This window comes from Hibiscus syriacus, unplaced genomic scaffold (genome assembly GCF_006381635.1).
Source record: "Hibiscus syriacus cultivar Baekdansim isolate YM2019G1 unplaced genomic scaffold, ASM638163v2 tig00111769_pilon, whole genome shotgun sequence".
NCBI lineage: Eukaryota > Viridiplantae > Streptophyta > Magnoliopsida > Malvales > Malvaceae > Hibiscus > Hibiscus syriacus.
The window spans coordinates 2,653,302-2,675,610 of NW_024063172.1; the positions used below are offsets into that span (position 1 = coordinate 2,653,302).

A 22,309-nucleotide genomic window follows, 5' to 3' on the forward strand; every position below is an offset into this window, starting at 1 on the left:
GAAATAGCTTTAGTTCTGTTTAAATAATTTTTTATATTTTTTTATTAATAATTTATTTTAATTTTCTAAAAAGCTTATACGCTATATATATCCGTCTCCTCCCTTCAACCCAATCAAACACTAATTCCATCTCCTCTCTCTCTTTCTCTCTCTCGAAGGTCACCCAAAAGAAAATTAGTAAAAACGAAGCTTGAAAAATGGAACAAAATCTTCCGGTGATTACCAAAAGAGTGTGGAGCATAGTAAGGGCACTTCTTTTCATGGTGAGAAAAGAATCTCTGTCAAAGAAAAAATTCATGGTTGATCTCAACATGGTTCTTAAACGTGGCAAAATCGCCATTGCCAACCTCATGTTCCACCGCCACCAAGTCTCCTCCTCCCTCACGGCGGTATCTAAGGAGGAGGCGATCCGGGAGTACGAGTTCAGCTGCAGCAATACCCCCAACCACGTCTTCCCTTTCAACCTGAAAAAGAAGAACAACGGCATTAACAATTACTACCGCCAGTTCTTCGCCTGCGTCCACGAGCCTCCTAATCACGACGACAACAATTCGGCCACCTTGAACGCCGTCAAGGCTGTCTTGGATATGCTCAACAACAACGACATCTACAACAACAACACTGCTTCACCTATGTTGCCGGGGTTCGGACAGACTCCATTGGCGAGACAGCTTAGGATAACGGACTCTCCGTTTCCGTTAAGGGATGGTGGTGAAGACAATAGCTACGTGGATAAAGCTGCCGAGGATTTCATAAACAGATTTTACAGGGATCTGAAGCTGCAAAATAAGACACTGTCCGAATCCTAAGTCGAATTATTTTCATTGTTGATTACTTTTGGGGGTTTTAGCTTTGTTGTTCATATAAACAAAATCATAAGAAATTCGATACTATGTAAACAGCAGTCTATGTTGATCATCATGAAAATTATGTTGTAATATCAAAGATAACTACTGTGCCTATACGGAAACTTAAAGCTTAATTAACCCTTCTATATCATTGAACCAAATTAACCTATTAACTATCCTCCTTGAAAATCAATCTAACATAAAAAAAACATCACCTATTCTATTATTTAATTTCTGTTTTGATACTAACATTTGTTTATATTATTTTTAGTAGCTTAAATATAAAATAAGTGTTCAAATTATAGCGTTTTTCATAAATAAGTATCTAATTATCTTTTGAATGATCCCAATGTATAATTTTATTTGTTATCTCACGCACGTTACAATCCGATAATTTTGAAATTTATTTTTTAAAAATATTAACAATATTATTGTATTTATAAATAAACTCTAATTTCTCTTAAACTAAAAAAAATCCCAAAATCCCTAAAATCTCCAAATCCTAATTTTGACCTACTATTGCCGCCCTTTTCGGCCACGACTATCGTTGTCGATGTAGTCCTTGTCATAACCAGTCGTAGTTGCTGCCAATTGGCCATCAGAATCAATTGGGACCGTGATTTTCATCTTAGGGTTCGCGGGGTATAAAACGTCGATTTATCGTCAATCAGTCATGATTTCATAGGGATTTCAGTTGAGGGAGAGGTGATGTCAGGTGGAGCTTCGTTGACGGTAAAGGGCGGCAACATACATGAGTTCAGAGGTTGAGATGAAGGTTTTCAAAATTTTGGGGTTATTTCAAAATGTCTATGTTTTTTATTTTAAACAATATAATTTTAATTTTTTAATTTTAAATAATTTATTTTAAAATTACCAGATATGATACGTGTCACAAAAAAGTTTAGGCACATATTCATAAAAAAATTTATTGTTTGGGCATTATTTTATAATTAAACTTTTTCGTTAACTGACAATGAATGCACAAACACTACAAACAATTGTTCGAACTCGAAACTTCTATGACAATATTCTCTTTTACTGTTGATGTCACATAATGAGTTTGTGAATATGATAATTGTTGTAATATTTTAAAGAGATCCATTAATTGACCAAATGATCAATGATACTTATATTGTTCCACCTTACGCGAATTCAAATCTCAATATTTATCTAAATATAATATCTCTCTACTTAATTTAAAAAATACACTTAAATAAAATTGATTTTGTTTTAAAAATTAACAATTTATGAATGATTTAATTTTAAAAACTTATTAACCGTATTATCATCATTATAATCCTTTTTGGGTCTTGTTTGAATATAAGGCACATGGAGATGTATGTATAAATTATAATCACATTTTGGATAAGTAGATCGATATAATCATATTTAAAACCAAAACCCAAGAAAATAAAGTGCCAACCTTTGGAAACAAGGACCTCACAAGCTCCTGATTACACATAAAAGGTGCAGCAAATTCAGCCACATTTTTGGTTTTGCCAAAAGAGGCTTTGCCTTTGATTATTGGCTAAGAAAGCTACTTTAATCAGGAATTTGGACTGTTATCACCCTTTTGTCAAAAACACCCCTCCAACTTTTTCATTATTTTCATAAAGCTGGCTTTGTTCATATACCAAACGTTGGGGATATTAATGGAACAAAAACATAAATTTTATGTTTTGCAGCCGTCCACCTTGGTTTTTTAAGCTATCTGTGAAACTTTCACATAAATAATAAAAAACTAATAGCATTTTTTTAGTCGTATATAAAGAATGTCGTACTGTAGAACTTTCCCGCATTCACTCAATATTATTGTACTTTTTTTAACACGGACACCAATTTGTTAATGTGGTAAAATGTGAAGAATGTGCAAACCCTTAACAAGTATGTACTTTATCTCAAATTAGTACAATATTATTGTACTAATGAATATATAAAACTATTAATTATGAATTATTTTATTATATTTTGAATTGGTATATTTCATATATTGTAATATAAAATAATTAAATATTATTTATATGTATATTTCTTTATCTCAAATTCTGGAATTGCATGTTAAACAATAGTTGAAGTGAATATCAATCTATTAGTTTAAATAAATGTAAGATTACTTATAATACCAAAAAAAAGTCATACTATTTGGTAACCTAAACAAGTATGTACTTTATAAAATGTCTTGAGCAAATCATTTATGTGAAGCATAAATAGTTATAAATATATCGATTGGCTCAAGTGATAAGAAGTTCAAATTTTCTTAATAAAACTTAAGTAATTTTTATAAATGAAAATAAAATAAAATTAAGAGTTCTTTAGTCTAATTCAAGAGTTTAATATACTTATTTATGATGTGGTGAGGATCATGAGACCACTTGATACTTAAAGAATCCTAGACATAGGATTATAGATATTATCTTATTAAAAATATTTTTATTTCTATTTATATAATTTTTAATTGGTTTATATTATATATATAAACATCAAACATTAAAAAATCAAACTATTAAAATAGCACAAAACATCCATGCATCCTTAGGTTAAGGTAGCCCCAATTTTAAAGTACCAAAGGAAGTGATTTCCTTATTTCTGTCCTATATATACCCTTCCCCTTCCTCTCTCCGTTTAACACAAACAAACCCTAATTCCCTCTATTATCTCAGCTCTCACTCACTCAAAACTCAGGCGAAGATTAGAAATGGAACAAAGTCTCCCGGTGGTTAGCAAAACAATGTGGAGCATTGTGAGGGCAGTTCTTTTCATGTTGAGGAAAGGATTTCTGTCAAAGAGAAAGTTGATTGTTGATCTCAACACCGTGCTCAAACGTGGCAAAACCGCCAGCTCCAAGGCCATCGCCAACCTCATGTTCCACCACCACCGCCACCAAGCCCCCTCCTCCTTCACGGCGGTATCTAAGGAGTACGAATTCAGCTGCAGCAACACCCCCAATCACATCTTCCCTTTCAACCTCAAGAAGAAGAACAACAGCGGCATCAACAATTACTACCACCAGTTCTTCGCCTGCGTCCACGCGCCTCCTACTCACGACGACGACAACTCGGCCACCATGAACGATGTCAAGGCTGTCTTTGATATGCTCAACAACAACGACAGCTACAACAACAACAGCACTGCTTCACCTATGTTACCGGCGTTCGGACAGACTCCATTGGCGAGACAACTTAGGATAACGGACTCTCCGTTTCCGTTGAGGGATGGCGATGACGACAACGGCTACGTAGACAAAGCTGCCGAGGATTTCATAAACAGGTTTTACAGGGATTTGAAGCAGCAAAATAACACACTGTCCGAGTTCTAAGTTGGTTTTAATTTTGTTGCTCATATAAAAAAAAACATAAGAGAAAATCAACGAAATGATGAAATTTTCAGTTTTTTCTTGTTAGTTTGATACTATGTAAAGAACTGTTTATGTTCATCATGGAAATTTTGTTGTAATATCAACGCGCGAGAACTGACAAGTATTGTGCCCATATGAGACTTTCAAGCTTAATTAATATTTAACCTTTTTATTTATGTTCTCACTATCTAGTTACCATAATTCACTAATACTACACATAATTAATATCAAATATTCGAATATAAATTTCAAGGGTTAATTTAGATTTTTATTTTTTGCTTTGAGGTAAAATGAAAAAGAAAAATGAATGGCGGAGAGATCCATGAAGCCTTGATTTTAATGTAATCAGATGTGATTCCACCAAGTTAGGGAGCTGGACCCCCCCCCCTTCTTTTAAACATTCAACTTTTCCCCCAAAGTCACTTTTGCTTTCTTTTTTATTGTTTATTTTCTTCTTCTTCTTCTTAGTTTTTTTATTTTTAGGGTTTGAGAATGTTTGAATTTCTCCAACTTGAATGTTTTATTTATTTATTTATCATTATCACATGACATATTATAGTTCTATCATGTAGATTTTACTAATAAAATAATTATTATAAATGATTATCGATATTAACTGAATGACTAAATTGATAAAATTTTAAAATACATAAATTTAACTAATTTAAAATAAAAAAATGAATGAATCAATGAATTTATAACACAAAAACTTAATTGAAAAGTAAAATATATTTAAATACTTAAGTGATTTGTTTTGAAAAATTGAAATACTTCTAACAGCTTTTTATTGTCTATTTAAAAAGTCAGAGAAATATACACAATTGTGGTTTAGCACTGTTTACTTTTGGGAATTGAGATTTAACAACAACATAACCCTATTCTCATATATATATATATATATATACATGGAATAAGGGGAGATAGGGTAGTAGGCTGTCCACAACGTCAGGTTGAGAACAGCTTCCGTGGAAGACCTCCGACAGTCAGAAAATTAAAAATAAAGATAAAATATAATGCATGTATAAATAAATACTAATGACCAAAAAGATAATCAACGGAAACAGGAAAGATTTAACTTCAAAAGTACCCGGGCCCTCTTCAAATAATATCGATAATTCATCGTTCTTAGATTATAACATTTTAACAATTTTATGATTTCGAGCTATTATGTTAGATCGGCTAATTAAATTATTTATCTTTATTTTCTCATATTTTTAAATTATAAACCTATTAATAACCCTCACACTGATATTTTGTTTATTCACTAATAATCTCTCCTTAAGGCAAATTACAAAGCAGTCTGGAAAACAACCCAAAAAAATGAGAAAAGGGTGGGTGGGTGCTCAATTATTGAACGCCACACTTCTTCGCTAATTATCTCTCCTCAAGGCAAAGAAGCTTTTTGAATAATCTAAAGATATTTATCAGTCTTTTAAAGGCAAACCAATAATGTAATTCCTTTAGATTTTAGGGTAAAGTATACAAATAGTCCTCTGACTATATGATATTGTTTTATTGAGTCTCTTGACTAGTAAAAATTACAAAATGATCCATTGACTATAGGGTGTTGCTTTATTGATCCCCTGACTACTGAAAGTTACAAAATGGTCACATGACTATTCATTTGTTTCAATCTTCCCTTTTTCGTTTGATGACAGTATGAGCTGGACGTTAATATGTTATATGTGATATGATAAAATCTAATATCAAAATCTCAAATGACTATCATTCTCAGTCGGTATGTTAACGTTCAGCTCAGACGATCGTTAATTTTTTAACAGAAAATGACGAGTTTGGAATATATGAATAATTGGGCGGTCGTTTTATAACTTTTAATAGTCAATAGACTCAATAAAGCATCACCCTATAATCGGAGGATCATTTTATAACTTTTAATAGTTGAGGGATTCAACAAAACAATGTCATATAATCGAAGTATCATTTTGTAACTTTAATAATCAGATACTCAACAAAACAACACTCTATAGTTAGAAGACAATTTGTTTACTTCGCCTTGGATTTTAGATTCCTTATCATATTTTTAGACATGAACCATCATTTCTCAATGTCAAATCAAATTTGAGACGTATAATTTATGTTGTACAATGTTATTATTTTTAATAATTTGATGTGATTAAAAGATAACGTTTTTTTAGATTTTTTTTAATCTATTAATAATATGCACATACCTTATAAAATAACATTGAAACCACTAGATAAATTCAAATTATACCATACTTAAATCGATATAAACAATACTAATAATATTTACACTCAACCCAAATCCGATATACTCAAAAACAACATCGTAGATGAATTTCAACCACATACTTAATTTTAAAGCTTGAATAATGTTGATTTTAATTATAATCAGCGAAAGATGAAATTATAAGAGTTCTTGTTTGTGAGACACGACATCGTATAATTCATGTAAAAATAAGTATTTAAATTAAAAATATAAGAAATTATTAAATATTTAATCAAGTAGGGACCAAACTAAAAAATGATAATTTCATGTTCTAATTTTTTTGGTTTAATAATAATTTAGGTAATTATAAGTTTAAATATTAGACATTGTCTTTTGAGTTTTAAATTTAAATATCTTATAAGTTATTGTATTTTTCTTAAAAAGTTTAATATTTCTTCCCCTACCAATATCTATTCTGATCTCAATAATATTTTTATAGTTCAATATTAACTTATAATGATATTTAAATTATTAAAAATTTATCATTTATCAAAGTATATATAACTTCTTCAAGCAACATCTTTTTTCCCCTCTATAACATTTTTTTAATTATAATGCGTAATAAAATTAATAATTACAATATATTTAAACATAAAAGTAATAATCAAATTGAATATAACAAAAATGTGAACTTTGTATAACGCGTAGGCAGATTGATGGGCATGCACTCGTGGGAAATTATTGATATTTTTAGACCCAAAAGCAAAGGCTACTCGGTTTTTGGGCTAAGCAGTATTTAGACACATGCAAAACATGAATTAATAACTTAGTGTACATTTACAGCACGTTAATCATAGGCGTGAACTGTGAAATACTGGTTAATAAGGTGGTAAACAAGAATGTCATGGAAAATCAATGATTTTTTTATCCAAAAGCAAAGGACACATGCAAAACATGAATTAAAATTTAGTACATTTACTGTAATTTCTTATAGTGTGAAGCTTCGTTAACAGTATATTCAATATTGTGTCTACAGTAAATGTACTAAATTATCATGACAACTTCAAGTCCTTTTGCTTAGCATTATTTCCGATCATATAACTTCAATTACGTGATTAATATTCAATTATGACATTTGTAGCATGAATCAAGTGACTTCGGTAGTTAAAAGATTTATTGTTATTCGTTAAGATCTTGGGTTCAAGCACCACGCATGCAGAAATATGAACATTTATTGTCAAATAATTATGTCTTTAAAGAGATACTACTTTATACACACTCATATATATATATATATATATATATAAAGAAAAAGCATGGCACCTGTAGGTTATCTGTTCAAATCCAAATATAAGAGATTTGGATAAAACTAGGAACCCTAAAAGTGGACTTCAACTTCCATCTATTTTATTCGAGTTAGGCGAATCTCAGCTTGGCTTAAATATATTATCCCACTTCATTTTCTCTATTTACAAAACCCCTAAAACTAATTAAACCGAAAACCACTGTACATATGTAAAAACTTGGTTACCTCTTGAAATGGAGCCATGGAATTTAATAACAACACTATAAATTTTCTTACATATTTTATCCTACAATGTGTTATACAAATAGTTGCTGTTAGCATCAAATGTTTTACTTCATTCGTTAGCTAAGTTGGAGTAACGATGAGAAAATTATCTAAACTCCACGTATTTTAAATTTAGGGTAAGTTATACAAATAGTTTCGGATTAGTCAAAGTAAAGTTAGATGAAGAGCCTCATTTCTCTGTTTGATGGGATTGTTGGTCAAAATCCAGACATCCGCCCAGTTAACACTGAAGGTACAAATTATTCTTTCTTGATGTAATTTTTTTTGGAGATACTCTGCTTTGTTTCGGCTGTCAAAGTAATTTTGGCTGTAAGAGTGTAATAGAAGTTGGTAAATGTTAAGAATTACCAATAAAGTTTGTTGCCTTTTCCCTGGCCAATAAAATTTGGCATTCCTGACTTCATTTTTCTAAAATAAATTATTGCAAAGCTTATTCATCAAGTTTGTCAGCAGAGAGGCTGCTTGTCTATGGATGAGGAGCGAGATGAACAACCAAAGAAGAAGGTTCGTCTGGGCAGGCCTGCATTGCAGTGGGAAAGTGTTTACAATGCTCATAGGCCTATGAAGCAAAGGTATTTATGCCTCTAGTTATTTATATTTCTCTAGTTCAGTTGGAGGGCTGCTTTATTAATCTAATTGATCCTTTCATCAGTCTTTTGGCTCTTTTTGGTTGATTTCGTACTTGCTTCAGTTTACTGTCTGCCTAAAATCTCTGAGTAAGTGATCTAGTTGCCTACATTTTTTTGATAAACAACTCAATCGATTCTCTTTTCATACATTAAAGAATGTAATTGGGGCTTCCGATCTCTAGGGATATCAGTTTTTATGTATCACTAGTCAGATGAACAAGACTTGAATTTTAATAATTTTATTAGGATGTTTAATTTGTTAACCATATGTCGATATTAAAAGATTCTTCAAAAAGTAGATGAAATTTAAAATCAGAGACAGAATGAAGTCTAGGAAGATTTAGTTACGAGGTTTGAATATATATTATGAAGATGTTTTCATTGCATGGTGCGTGATTCTTAACAAACAACATCAGAATTTGTTATAAAGATAGACTAAAATATAGTATACAAGAGTCAAAACTATTACAGCCATGGCCTGTTGGCTAAGAGAAATAATGTTCCCTTTTTGTGGATCAACCCTGGCGGTGGTGGTTGTGGCGGAAACGGCGGTGGTCGCAATGCTTGGAGGAGAGTAAAGGAAAGCCATTGAAATGTGATCTTCTTTCTCTCCTTTATAAATGGGCCTCCCAATTACATGCTTGAATTGCCCCCCACTTAATGCCTGCACCAGTAGGAGCAAAACATGTAAGAAATAATGAATTTTACATGAAACCCCCCTATATCATGAGATCAGACCCACATACCTGTCATTGCTATTTTGTTAAATTATATATCTATCATCATGTTGTCCCATAAAACACATACATACATACATGCATGCATCTGTTATGATGAAAAGTAAACTACCTGGGTTTGGTCCCCAACTGTTATGACCAAAGCATCTTTATCAGGACAGAAAGATACCCATCCTTTCTTGGAGTACACATGAAACTCAGATAATCCATCACACGCATGCAAACACAAGGCATGTGAATAATCAAACCCCTTTATCAGCATTCTGATCACATCATATCTTAGTGTTCCACTGCATTTCTCAGCTCGGTTATGCTTGTACAGATGACAAATGGCACCTTGCCCTTCAATCATGCCATTTTCATAACCAGTTTTTGGTGGGAAACTTTGGCTGATGATTCCCAGAATTTTCTCAGCCACTTTCTCAATGTCAGACAGTAAAGTCTCCATCTTGTCACTGAAAATTTTGAGTAAAAGATGTCAAAGAATTAGACAATTAAACAGCACCAAAAGAGGAGCATTGCTATTTGTTACCTGAAATTTGAGTACCCAACAGGCCAAATTTTGTCCATTGCCAACTTCAAGCCTTCACCTTTACACCATAGAAACTCTTCAACTTCACCATCTTCTTCCCCATGAGGTTCCTCGAACCCGTATAGCTTCTCCGGTGACCGTGTCACCGCCGTTCGTTTCTCGGGTGGTAGTTGGAAGATGGCAGAAGCTGATCCCAGGGCTGATCGGATACAATCTGCCTGAATCCCATAATTCACCAACTGAAAGCATCCAGTTCTCGCAATGGAATCGAGAACGTTGAAAAGAGAATCGGTTTCCATGGAACTCAACAGCTGAAAATCAAGCTTCGGCGGGTTGTCGATGAAGTTCTGCCTAGGAAAGACCTTGTCGGGCAAGATCAGATCAGGGACACGTAGAGAATGTTGAAGGAAGTCGGAGAGAACATCCTCGTTGGTGACGGAGGACCTGCGGCCTCTGGCGACGGGAGACGGCGGAGGAGCGCTGAAATCAAAGGGCTTCTCAGGCATGGATTCAGGTGCCAATGCCATAACAAAGTGTAAAGATCTATAAATAAGTGATGAGAGAAAAGGGTGGAAAAAACCAGAAATAGAAAATTGTGTTAGATTCTTTTGATGAACATCTGAGTTGTAATAAAAAATATATATTTTGATGAATGGTACGTGATTAAAAAAAAAGTGAAGTGAAAACACAATAATAGCTTGTCATGGAGACATCCTACACAAACATGCATATTTTCTACATCTCTTCCCTTGACGCCTTTCACTAATCACCTTTCTCGTAGCCACCGAGCAATGCCCTATCTAATTGGTAATTAAAATATTGGTAAATTTCACCCCTTTTATTTTCGTAATTTTTTTTTACTATTTTTTAAAATTACAAATAATATTATATTATATTTATATTTTGATATCTTTGTTGTTCAAAACTTAACAACGATATTAGTATGATATTTTTTTTATTTTCTTGCCATTTTTCTCTCCTAATTAGGATAGCTCGCATATTTTTTAAAATAATTTTATTTGGTTTAATAAAATAATAACACATACAATTATCTTAGCAAAGAAAAAAGATAAAGAAGAGAAGAAGCACAGGACTTAAAACAATGACCGAGAAAGAAAATTTAATTTTACGATGTCATCAATATTATTACAACTGCTCCGTATTATATAATGTCAAATCGAGCATAATTTTTCTTTTAATAAATTTAAAATAAATATAAAACAAAATATATTTTAAAATATCTTTCAACTTAACGACATTAAACATTATTTTTAAAAGAAAACGAGTGAATCCGATGGAACACTAATTATGGTTGTTAGCGAGTAGTACTGCTCGTCATGTTGATGGCATTGTGGGCCTGTGAAAAGAAGGGGATCCAACATTGGAGGCCAGGTTGTCCTTAATTTTAGAGTTAAAGAAAGGTTTGCTTTGGGTTGAGACCCTAATCATTATGATTCAAATGAGTATCGGCCCCACCATTGTCCTTCTAATTGGGCGTCTAATATATAAATAGGTAGATTTAGAGCCCAATCGGTGTGGTTAATATGAAAATGGACCAGATTATCGCGTCAAAATATCAGGTACTACTTTCTTTCTAGAAGGTCATTCTGTATATTAGTTGGGAAAAAAACTTTACAGACAGAATTATAACACTGCTGTCAATTTTAGCATAAATTACTGATTCTTTCCTGTTTTTCAACGCCATCTATTTCTAGATGCTTGAATTCCTTGTTTCAATACACACATTTTATATGTTTTTAGCCATTAATCTAATAAAAAGAGTCTTATCTTGATTAAAAAAAAAGTCATTTTTATCAATTATTAATTTTTTTTTATTAATACGAGTAAGTACAAGACATTATCTATTAAAAGATAATTTTCATCCATTAGATATTAAACATTCAAACTCCTAACATTCCTAATGTTCGAATCTGAGACCTCAAAAAATAACAACAATTCTTTTGCCACTAATGTTGCTATATTCGTGCTTGAATTATTAGTTGATTCAATTAAACGAGGTATTAATTTTTTATATAAAATTATAATTTAATAGTATAAATAAATTTTAAAAACTATTTATAATAAATTTTTATTATATATAATTTGAATCAATTAATTAATAAATTCAATACTGATAATCATAAAAAGATGAGTTTTCTTCCCCCCCTTGATAATAGGAGAGTGAATGATCTTTCTCTAGAAAAACAACTTTTCTTTTTCTATATTCACTCCATATTTTCAACATGGCGTGCAAAGTATGAAGTAATTCCCTATCTCTCGGTGTTGAAATTTAAACGTCCTCAAATAAAGAATCTTTACTCTCTCTTTTTTACTGTAGCTGATGTGGCATTTGTAATTGTTCGGATGAAGTCCATCTTTTTTCATTTACATGGTTTAGGACTAGGGTTTTTATTCCTAATTTTAATATTTATTAAAGCAGTTAATATAGTTGTTAAAACTATATTAAACATCATCAACTCAAGTGTGGGGAATAAGAATTTGGTTTTATGTTTATCGATTGAACTATGAATATATGATATCTTCTCAGAGTTTACGTTTCGGTGACTACAACAGAGATAATTGAGCGTTCAATTTAAATAGTTAAAAATATGTATAATAAATATTATTCTACAACTACTTTTACTTAATAAAAAGATTTAGTGAAAGTTGAAAATATTTTGATAAGAGCATACGACAAATGAATTAATACGTTGTAATTAAATAAGATAAATCAAAATTGACCGTATTATCATGCGCGTTAAAGATCAAAGAAAAATGAAAATGGTTAGTTTATCTTTTGTCTAGTAAGTCCATTTCAATGAACCATTTAGCCTCCTAGTCCTTTGTCTAAGGTTAGGTTATTTTAAGAACGTGTTTACATGGTTTTCTTTTATTTAAATAAATAATTCGTCAAAAATAATAAATTTTCATTTATATTGATATACCCAGACTGTTGTATATTTAAAGTTTGTTCTACCTAACCAACAATCATTTGATCCAGTGGATGAGATATTAGATTCTTAAAATAAAGTCATAAATTCAAATCTTTACGTTTATGAATAAAGCAAATTAGATTGAAATGATCGTCTCTCGTTCCTACGAATCTTCTATTTGTTTCTTGAGCATATAGTCAAACACAAACAATGTTTGAAAAATGCCAGATCTTCGATGGCTCTATAACGCTGAATGGAATAGTGAAAACTTATAAATAAAAACCAGAAAATAATGCCTGATAAAAATTTTAAATCAAATTAAATACGACCTTATCTATTTATTTGAAAAAAATAAACATATAAATAAGGGTAGAGTATATAAGTGGTCCTTCGGCTATAGAATATTATTTTATTGAGTCATCTGATTATTGAAAGTTATTTTGTTGAGTCTCTCGATTATTAAAAGTTATAAATGGTCGTCTGACTATTCATATATCTAAACTTTCATTTTTCATTAAAATTAACAACAATTTGAACTGGACGTTAACTTGGTGACTGAGATATGATAAAATCTGATCATAGAATCTCAAATGACTATCATATCAAATCATCATGTTAAAGTCCAGCTCAGACTGCTGTCAATTTTTAACAAAAAAAAAATAACAGGTTTAGAACATATGAATAGTCGAATAACTATTTTGTCACTTTTAATAGTCGAGAGATTCAACAAAGCAACACATTATAAACGAATGACTATTTTATAACTTTTAATAGTCATGGAATCGAACAAAACATCATTCTATAACCAGGGACCATTTGTGTATTTTACCCTAAATAAAAAATAGTCGTAGAAGAATGGTCAAGTTTGGCGAGTAGAACCAGCCAGTGACGGGTTATGAATACGATGAATTCCTATAAATCGAAGATCGACATAAATGATCATTGCATCAACATTGACTTGTACTCTTTGTCCGATGCAGGGGTTCGACACAATTGCACGGACGTTGCATCAAATCCTAAAATGAAGAAAAACGATTAAACCGATCAATAAACAATAAAAAAAAGTTAAAATGGATAATATATTAGACCTAGAAAAATAAAGGAAAATGAAAACCAACCTCATTAGAGACTTAGACAACGTAATCAAAGAATTATTCAGTTAACTTTTAATATTTTATATAAAATTAATATATTTAGGAATTCCGCTACATGTTCTCGAAGAAAAAAGATCCTGCTATTTTCTAATAATTAGAAATATTTACATAAATCAATTACATGTATAAATTATAATTACTCCACGTGGTCAAATTCAAAATATATAATTTTGATCTCTTTCTTTGAATAGAAGTGCAATTTGTTGACGGCGATTCTTGTTTGTTTCCATGTTCCATCGCGCTAACAACTGGCATTAATGCGCACCGTTTCATAGTCGACCTTTTATTTATTTATTCATTCATTCTTATTTGCAATATAATTTAGTGATAAGGTGTGAATTTCAAGAAAATTTATTTCAATTTAAAGAATTTATGTTAACCTAATTCCAATGATAACTTTTAAATGTGTATTATTTATATTTAAAATGTCACCTTGGATAACTAAATAGGTTAGGAGTTACTGTGTGTTGGTCAAATTTCAAAGGTTTGCGAAAGTAAAAACGTGATGATAAACTTTTCAAAAGAATACTCCAAAATCTAGAAAATAACAAATCCTTTGTAATTATTTATTTCAAAGGGGTAGTGCGAAGCAACAAGTAGCGTAGAAACAAACAATGTTGTTCATGTCTGCCACTCTTGACTCTTGATGCCATTCAAAGCTGCTCTTACTTACTTTTTTATAAATAAAAATAGAGCATAAATTGCTTCATATATTACTAAATCTTCATATTTGACTTTTTTTTTATCTCTTTGTATTGGTTTTTTTTCCAGATAATTTACTTAAAATCAACAAAAATTTATATAAATATTTGATGTGCTAATGTTTTGATATCCTTTAATGACCGTTCGATAAGACTAGTTTTGAGTTATGTTGTTCATCTTCTCGAAATAATGCCTATCACCATTTTGATTTTCGAACAAACACCATAAACTCATGTAATACGAGAAATCCCTCGAGCCCAAAAAATATGGATATTTTGTTTAATTTTTAAAAAAGTTTGACGATAATATAAATTGATAACGTGATAATTTTTGATAATGAGATGAAATAAAATTTAACTTTTTAATTTCCATGTCAGTGCCGCATTAACATCAAACTACCATGTCATTTGTCTGTTCATGAATTAAGGATTCAATAATATAATTGATCCAAAATCAAAATTTAATGGTACAATCGTATCAATCTAAACTCAGTTGTAAAAGCGATACTTAACCTAAAGTTTAATGGTATATAGAGTAATTTAACCAAAAATAAAACGAAAGTTCGGATACTAAAATTAATTAATTAATTTGTCAAGTCTTAAATAAATAGCAATACAAGCCGTCCAATATGAATTTCAAGGCACCAACCGCAATTGACTTTGAAAGTATCGGACACATTAAGATGCCATCATATTTGAACCGCCGATTCTTTCATTTATTAATTTTTCTCTGTCTCTCACTTGCATGTATATATATATATATATATTCTTTCAGTCAATCTTCAACATTGAACTTTCACTTCCTCCATTTCTTTAGCCAAAATTTCGGAGGACGAAAGCAAATAGAGAAGAACCAACATCCAAAAGATTATTATTTTTCTGTATTTAAACATATTTTATTCTTTTTTTCTTCTGACAATCGAGAAACATGGAGGGTTTAGAGAGAGCTCGGAATCCGAGCAAGAGAACAGGGCATAGCAGCATCGGAAGGAGCCTCAGCAGGAGTAGCTGGAACATGGAGGACGTGTTTTCAGCCGGTTCCAGACGGAGTAGTCGTGTAGACGACGACGAGGAAGCTCTAAAATGGGCGGCTATCGAGAAACTACCGACTTACGATCGCCTCCGAACCAGCATCATGCAGTCCTTCGTGGACCAGGAAATCATCGGTAAAAAGGTGGAACACAGAGCAGTTGATGTTAGAAGCCTTGACATCAACGACAGACAAAAGTTCATCGACATGCTCTTCAAGGTTGCCGAGGAAGATAATGAAAAGTTCTTGAAGAAGTTCAGAAACAGGATCGACAAGTATGTTAATTCTATCATCTTTTTCTTCGTAATTATAGCATGTTTCGAAATGACATGTATGATTTTAATGATGTTCTAAATGTTTTCTCTTAATAACTCTATTTTCTTGGGATCACAGAGTTGGGATTCAACTTCCGACGGTAGAAGTTAGGTTCAAGAACCTGACGATAGAAGCCGACTGTTTCGTCGGCAGTCGAGCTATTCCGACACTTCCGAATGCTGCCTTGAACCTTGTAGAATCGGCTCTTGGATTGTTCAGAATCCGATTCGCCAAGCGAACAAATCTCACCATCCTCAAAGATGCTTCTGGGATTATTCGACCATCAAGGTACATATAATGATCTAAGGCATGTACCATTTAACTCTACACATTTTTTATTAATCTGTGCATCTTCTTTTGTAGGATGACACTCTTGCTAGGCCCACCTTCATCTGGGAAAACAACCCTTTTGCTTGCCTTGGCTGACAAGTTGGACAAAAGCTTAAGGGTTAGTTACAGTCAAAGATTGAATATTATTTATATTCGTGTTGTGTTCTTATTCATAAAATGTCGTATTCGTTCCGTCGATGTGCGAAACAGGTTAAAGGAGACGTAACATACAATGGATATAAACTAAATGAGTTTGTTGCTAGAAAGACATCTGCATATATCAGTCAAAATGATGTTCATGTTGGAGAAATGACAGTGAAAGAAACATTCGATTTCTCGGCAAGATGTCAGGGCGTCGGGACTCGATACGGTAAGAACAATATGATCACCACAATTTGTTCATAAGTAGCAGGATTTATGTTTTGTTCTGATGGTTTACTGAAAATTGAATTGTTGTTCTTCTGTAGATCTGTTAAGTGAGTTAGCTAGAAGGGAAAAGGATGCAGGGATTTTACCAGAAGCTGATGTAGACCTTTTCATGAAGGTATTAAAAACATATCATAAATCCAACAATCTTACATTCAAATTTGTTAAAACTCCAGAAATTTTCACATCTGGTTTTGAACGTTGAATTTTCCAGGCAACTTCAGTGCATGGAGTTGAAAGCAGCCTTATTACTGATTACACACTCAAAGTAAGTAAATTCATTATACGATGTATAAAATTATACACCGTTGCATCGAATACTAACTCGATGTAAAATTCTAAAAAAAGGGATTAAATTACATTCTCTAATGTCACTTTGGTCCCTGTTGTTGAATTGGTCAGATACTGGGGCTTGACATATGCAAGGATATCATTGTTGGTGATGATATGCACCGTGGAATTTCTGGAGGTCAAAAGAAAAGAGTAACTACAGGGGAGATGATTGTTGGTCCGACCAAGACACTTTTCATGGATGAAATATCGACTGGTCTCGATAGTTCGACGACATACCAGATAGTGAAGTGCTTGCAGCAGATTGTGCACCTAACAGAGGGCACAATCTTGATGTCCTTGCTGCAGCCTGCTCCCGAGACTTTCGATCTCTTTGATGATATCATCCTCTTATCTGAGGGCCAGATCGTTTATGAGGGTCCACGAGAACACGTAGTTGAGTTCTTCGAGAGCTGTGGTTTCAAATGTCCTGAGAGGAAAGGTACTGCTGACTTTTTGCAAGAGGTAAAACCCTGAACCCTAACCGTTGCGGATAGTCTCGAGTTTTTTTTTTTAACTCTTTAGGGATAGCAAATTGTGTCAATTTATGAAACATAAGGTGTTAAGCTAGTGAAACTGTGACAGGTTACCTCAAAAAAGGACCAAGAGCAATACTGGGCAGATAAGAGGAAGCCATACAGATACATTACAGTACCTGAATTCGCAAGCAGGTTCAAGCGCTTCCACGTAGGAATGCAGCTAGAGAGTGAGCTTGCCGTCCCTTTCGACAAGTCAAGAGCTCACAAAGCTGCATTGGCCTTCGAAAAATACTCGGTCTCCAAAATGGAGCTTCTTAAGGCCTGTTGGGACAAAGAATGGCTACTGATCAAGAGGAATTCTTTTATTTATGTCTTCAAGACGGTCCAAATCATCATTGTAGCGATCATCGTGTCCACATTATTTTTGAGGACTGAAATGGACACTAGGAATATTGGAGATGCACAACTCTATGTTGGTGCACTTCTATTTGGAATGATCATCAATATGTTCAATGGTTTTGCTGAGCTCTCCCTCATGATCAGTAGACTTCCAGTATTCTACAAGCAAAGAGACCTTTTATTTCATCCTGTCTGGACTTTTACTCTGCCCACTTTCCTGCTCCGGGTTCCGATATCTATTTTGGAAACTGTCGCTTGGATGGTCGTAACATATTACACTATCGGATATGCACCTGCAGCCAGCAGGTAAGTCTAATTGATGCAATTTATTTACATGTCACTACGCTGATCCGACTTTTTCAATTTCTTGAGCAACAAGTTAAAACAGAAGCTGATGAAATTAGTATTAACTTGCCAGGTTTTTCAAGAACTTCCTGCTGGTGTTTTTAGTACAACAAATGGCAGCTGGTCTCTTTCGGCTTATTGCTAGCATATGCAGATCAATGATGATTGCTAACACCGGTGGGACTCTTACTCTTCTACTTGTGTTCATGCTCGGAGGTTTCATCGTTCCGAAAAGTAAGAATATAACCATAAAAAAGGAAACCTTGACGTTAAAAATTTCTTCAAATTTGTATGATACTAAAATATGGGGTACCTTATTTGGACAGATCAAATTCCAAGCTGGTGGGAGTGGGCCTACTGGATTTCACCTTTGACTTATGGTTTCAACGGTTTTACCGTGAATGAAATATTTGATTCGAGGTGGATGAACAAACCGGTATGTTATTCAGCCGTGTAACACAAAGAAAAGATTAACATTTTCATTTAAAACAGAAAGTATGTTAACAAGCTGAAACTTTGTCCACAATGCAGGCTTCAGACGGTTCGCCAAACTTGGGGGAACAAGTGCTCCGAACCTTTGATGTTCCAAACAATGAAAACTGGTATTGGATTGGTGCAGGCGCTCTTCTGGGGTTCACGGTGCTTTTCAACGTTCTCTTCACCTTCGCTCTCATGTACCTAAACCGTAAGTTTAAACATTTTGTTGGGCTAATGTGATCTCCTTCTTGCATGTGTTTACCATCTTTTAGGTAGCTTATCTTCTATGTTTTGTTTCTTGTCAATGTAGCCCTTGGAAAGCCACAGGCTATAATTTCAGAGGACACGGCACAAGAACTGGAGGCTGAACAGGCTTCGAATGAAGAACCAAGGTTAATGAGACCAGAATCGAGAAAAAAATCGATCTCTGCAGGCTCTAGCAATGAACGTAAGAAACATATCACAATGGACTGTTTCAATTCCGTTTGCTCTTGCACCTTAGTTATCAATACTGATTAAAATGTTTGTTCATATTGAATGAAAACTTTCAGAAGAAATGGCGATCCGGAGAATGAGCAATCGAGCCAATTCCCATGGAATCAACAGGAATGATTCTTCGGTTGATGTTGCCACTGGTGTTGCCCCGAAGAGAGGAATGGTTCTTCCCTTCTCTCCTCTAGCAATGTCCTTTGACAATGTCGATTACTATGTTGATATGCCGCCTGTAAGATCCCTTTTGCATTATCTACATCTTTTTTTCTTAATCAATAAGCTTATTGTCCAAAATAAGCATTATAATTGTTACCAAGACAAGGTCTAAAAATCAAGCATTTAAACAGGAAATGAAGGCACAAGGAGTCGGCGAGGACAGGTTACAACTACTTCGAGGAGTAACAGGTGCATTCCGGCCCGGAGTGTTGACGGCATTGATGGGAGTCAGTGGAGCAGGCAAGACAACGTTGATGGATGTTTTAGCAGGAAGAAAAACCGGTGGATACATCGAGGGTGATATCAGAATATCCGGGTTCCCTAAGAACCAAGAAACCTTTGCAAGAATTTCTGGATACTGTGAACAAACTGATATCCACTCACCACAAGTTACCGTCAGAGAATCCTTAATTTACTCGGCATTCCTCCGACTTCCGAAAGAAATCAGCAACGAGGAAAAGATGGTAAGTGCTTTGATTTGCACAACTGTGAGTGAAATCAATCATGACATTAACTATTTACTTCATGCTCAAAACGTCATTTGTTGTTACCTTTCAGATTTTTGTTGATGAAGTTATGGAACTAGTAGAATTAAACAGTCTCAAGGATGCCATAATAGGGTTGCCTGGAGTCACAGGGTTATCAACAGAGCAAAGAAAGAGATTGACGATTGCGGTAGAGCTCGTTGCCAATCCCTCGATCATTTTCATGGATGAACCGACATCCGGACTTGATGCGAGGGCAGCAGCCATTGTCATGAGGACTGTCAGAAACACCGTGGATACCGGAAGAACGGTTGTCTGCACAATTCATCAGCCTAGTATTGATATCTTCGAAGCCTTTGACGAGTTGTTACTGATGAAGAGAGGAGGCCAGGTGATTTATGCAGGACCATTAGGCCGGAATTCTCAGAAGATCATCGAATATTTCGAGGTATGAAACTATAACAAGATTTCCCATATTTGGTACGCTAATTTTAAAGCCAAAAAAAGAAGAAAACATCATATAATTCGCCTCATATTCGATCGCAGTCAATTTCCGGAGTTCCCAGAATTAAGGACAAGTACAATCCAGCTACATGGATGCTAGAAGTGAGCTCTATAGCAGCTGAAGCTAGGCTTGGAATTGATTTTGCTGATCACTATAAATCATCTTCCTTGTTTCAGTAAGTCGATATATTAAACATACCGATCGATACGAACTTAGTTGTTGTCGTTTTAATTTCCTTTCAGTTTTGAGCTAATACATGCATCTATGAGCAGGAGAAACAAAGCCTTGGTAAATGAGTTAAGCACACCACCACCAGGAGCAAAAGACCTCTATTTTGCCACTCAGTACTCACAAGATTCATGGGGTCAGTTCAGGTCATGCTTTTGGAAACAATGGTTAACTTATTGGAGAAGTCCAGATTATAACCTAGTCCGATTCTGCTTCACGTTGGTCGCTGCGCTCTTGGTCGGTTCTATTTTCTGGCAAGTCGGAACCCAAAAGTCCAGCTCAGCTGATCTTACTATGATAATAGGGGCGATGTATGCTGCAGTCATATTTGTTGGAATTAATAACTGCTCAACAGTACAACCGGTAATAGCCATCGAAAGAACGGTGTTCTATCGTGAAAGAGCTGCCGGGATGTACTCTGCATTACCTTATGCCCTCTCACAGGTGAGGATTCACCTGAATTCACTTCGATGCTATCTTAGCATCCGAAAAGCTGATCGATTACTAAAATTTGATTACATGACATGCAGGTGTTTTGTGAAATACCTTACATATTTTTCCAAACAACATACTATACACTTATAGTGTATGCTATGGTGGGCTTTCAATGGACAGTAGCAAAGTTCTTCTGGTTTTTCTTTGTCAACTTCTTCACCTACCTTTACTTCACGTACTATGGAATGATGGTCGTTTCGATCACACCGAACCACCAAGTAGCAGCTATATTTGCCTCGGCTTTCTATTCGGTCTTCAATCTTTTCTCCGGTTTCTTCATTGCAAGACCGGTAAGTTTACTTCTTTCGCAGGCAACCATGTTTTTTTAACTCTTTCTTGATCATCTGCGACAGAAGCTGATACAAACTCATTACTTCATGAAATTTCAGAGTATTCCCGGTTGGTGGATCTGGTATTACTGGATTTGCCCCGTCGCATGGACCATTTACGGACTCATTGTGTCGCAATACGGCGATATGGACGACCCCATTTTCGTACCCGGCGACCAACGTAATTTTACAATTAAATCATACATCGAAGACCGATACGGCTTCGAGTCAGACTTCATGGGGCCGATTGCCGGAGTTCTGGTCGCCTTCGCCGCGTTCTTTGCCTTCATGTTTGCCTACTGCATAAGAACACTCAATTTCCAGAACAGATAAACAGGATTTATGCAGGAAATTCTTGTTAAAACCACTGTATCATAAATTGAGTGACCGTGTAAATTCAAATACGGTTTGTTAACGATTTCTAAGAATTTAAGGTACTGTTTTGAACTTTATATTGCTTTTGCATAAGCATCATATAATATACTATAGATGATGACGAGCAGTTTAGTTTGCAAAAAGTTCCACATGGAAATGTAAAGTTTTGTTGATTGATATATATTGTTTATTTATTATAATAAACTATTTTCAAATTGATCTTTTATTTTTCTATTATGTTATTTGTAGGTCTAAATAGATAACTATAAATTAGATGCGTACCTAAATGTTTAATCCTTTAAGTAGAGTTGATCTCTAAAACTTAGACCATTGAATGTGTATTTAGATGAATGAACGTCTAACATTCTAAGGATAGCTGATCCTT

The 22,309-nt window shown here is 33.8% G+C and overlaps 4 protein-coding genes across 4 annotated transcripts; 3 read left to right on the forward strand and 1 right to left on the reverse strand.

The window, feature by feature from the left end:
- Positions 1-197: 197 nt before the first annotated feature.
- On the forward strand, positions 198-809 carry LOC120169879. The gene has a single exon (XM_039177956.1). The coding sequence runs from the start codon at positions 198-200 to the stop codon at positions 807-809; it is 612 nt and encodes a 203-aa protein (XP_039033887.1).
- Positions 810-3,543: 2,734 nt separating this feature from the next.
- LOC120169880 lies at positions 3,544-4,164 on the forward strand. Its single transcript, XM_039177957.1, has one exon. The coding sequence runs from the start codon at positions 3,544-3,546 to the stop codon at positions 4,162-4,164; it is 621 nt and encodes a 206-aa protein (XP_039033888.1).
- Positions 4,165-9,009: 4,845 nt separating this feature from the next.
- LOC120169623 (probable 2-oxoglutarate-dependent dioxygenase ANS) lies at positions 9,010-10,470 on the reverse strand. The gene is made up of 3 exons (XM_039177734.1): positions 9,881-10,470; positions 9,461-9,803; positions 9,010-9,275 (listed from the first exon to the last, which is right to left on the reverse strand). The coding sequence occupies exons 1-3, from the start codon at positions 10,405-10,407 to the stop codon at positions 9,024-9,026; spliced, it is 1,122 nt and encodes a 373-aa protein (XP_039033665.1). The 5' UTR covers positions 10,408-10,470; the 3' UTR covers positions 9,010-9,023.
- Positions 10,471-15,506: 5,036 nt separating this feature from the next.
- Positions 15,507-21,883, forward strand: LOC120169759 (ABC transporter G family member 35-like). Its single transcript, XM_039177881.1, has 19 exons — positions 15,507-15,973; positions 16,092-16,301; positions 16,377-16,461; positions 16,554-16,713; positions 16,811-16,887; positions 16,984-17,037; positions 17,172-17,564; positions 17,685-18,283; positions 18,396-18,556; positions 18,649-18,758; positions 18,854-19,007; positions 19,110-19,247; positions 19,351-19,523; positions 19,639-19,971; positions 20,066-20,440; positions 20,539-20,672; positions 20,770-21,169; positions 21,256-21,510; positions 21,610-21,883. Exons 1-19 carry the CDS (start codon positions 15,597-15,599, stop codon positions 21,880-21,882), a joined length of 4,461 nt encoding a protein of 1,486 aa, XP_039033812.1. The 5' UTR covers positions 15,507-15,596; the 3' UTR covers position 21,883.
- Positions 21,884-22,309: the final 426 nt, after the last annotated feature.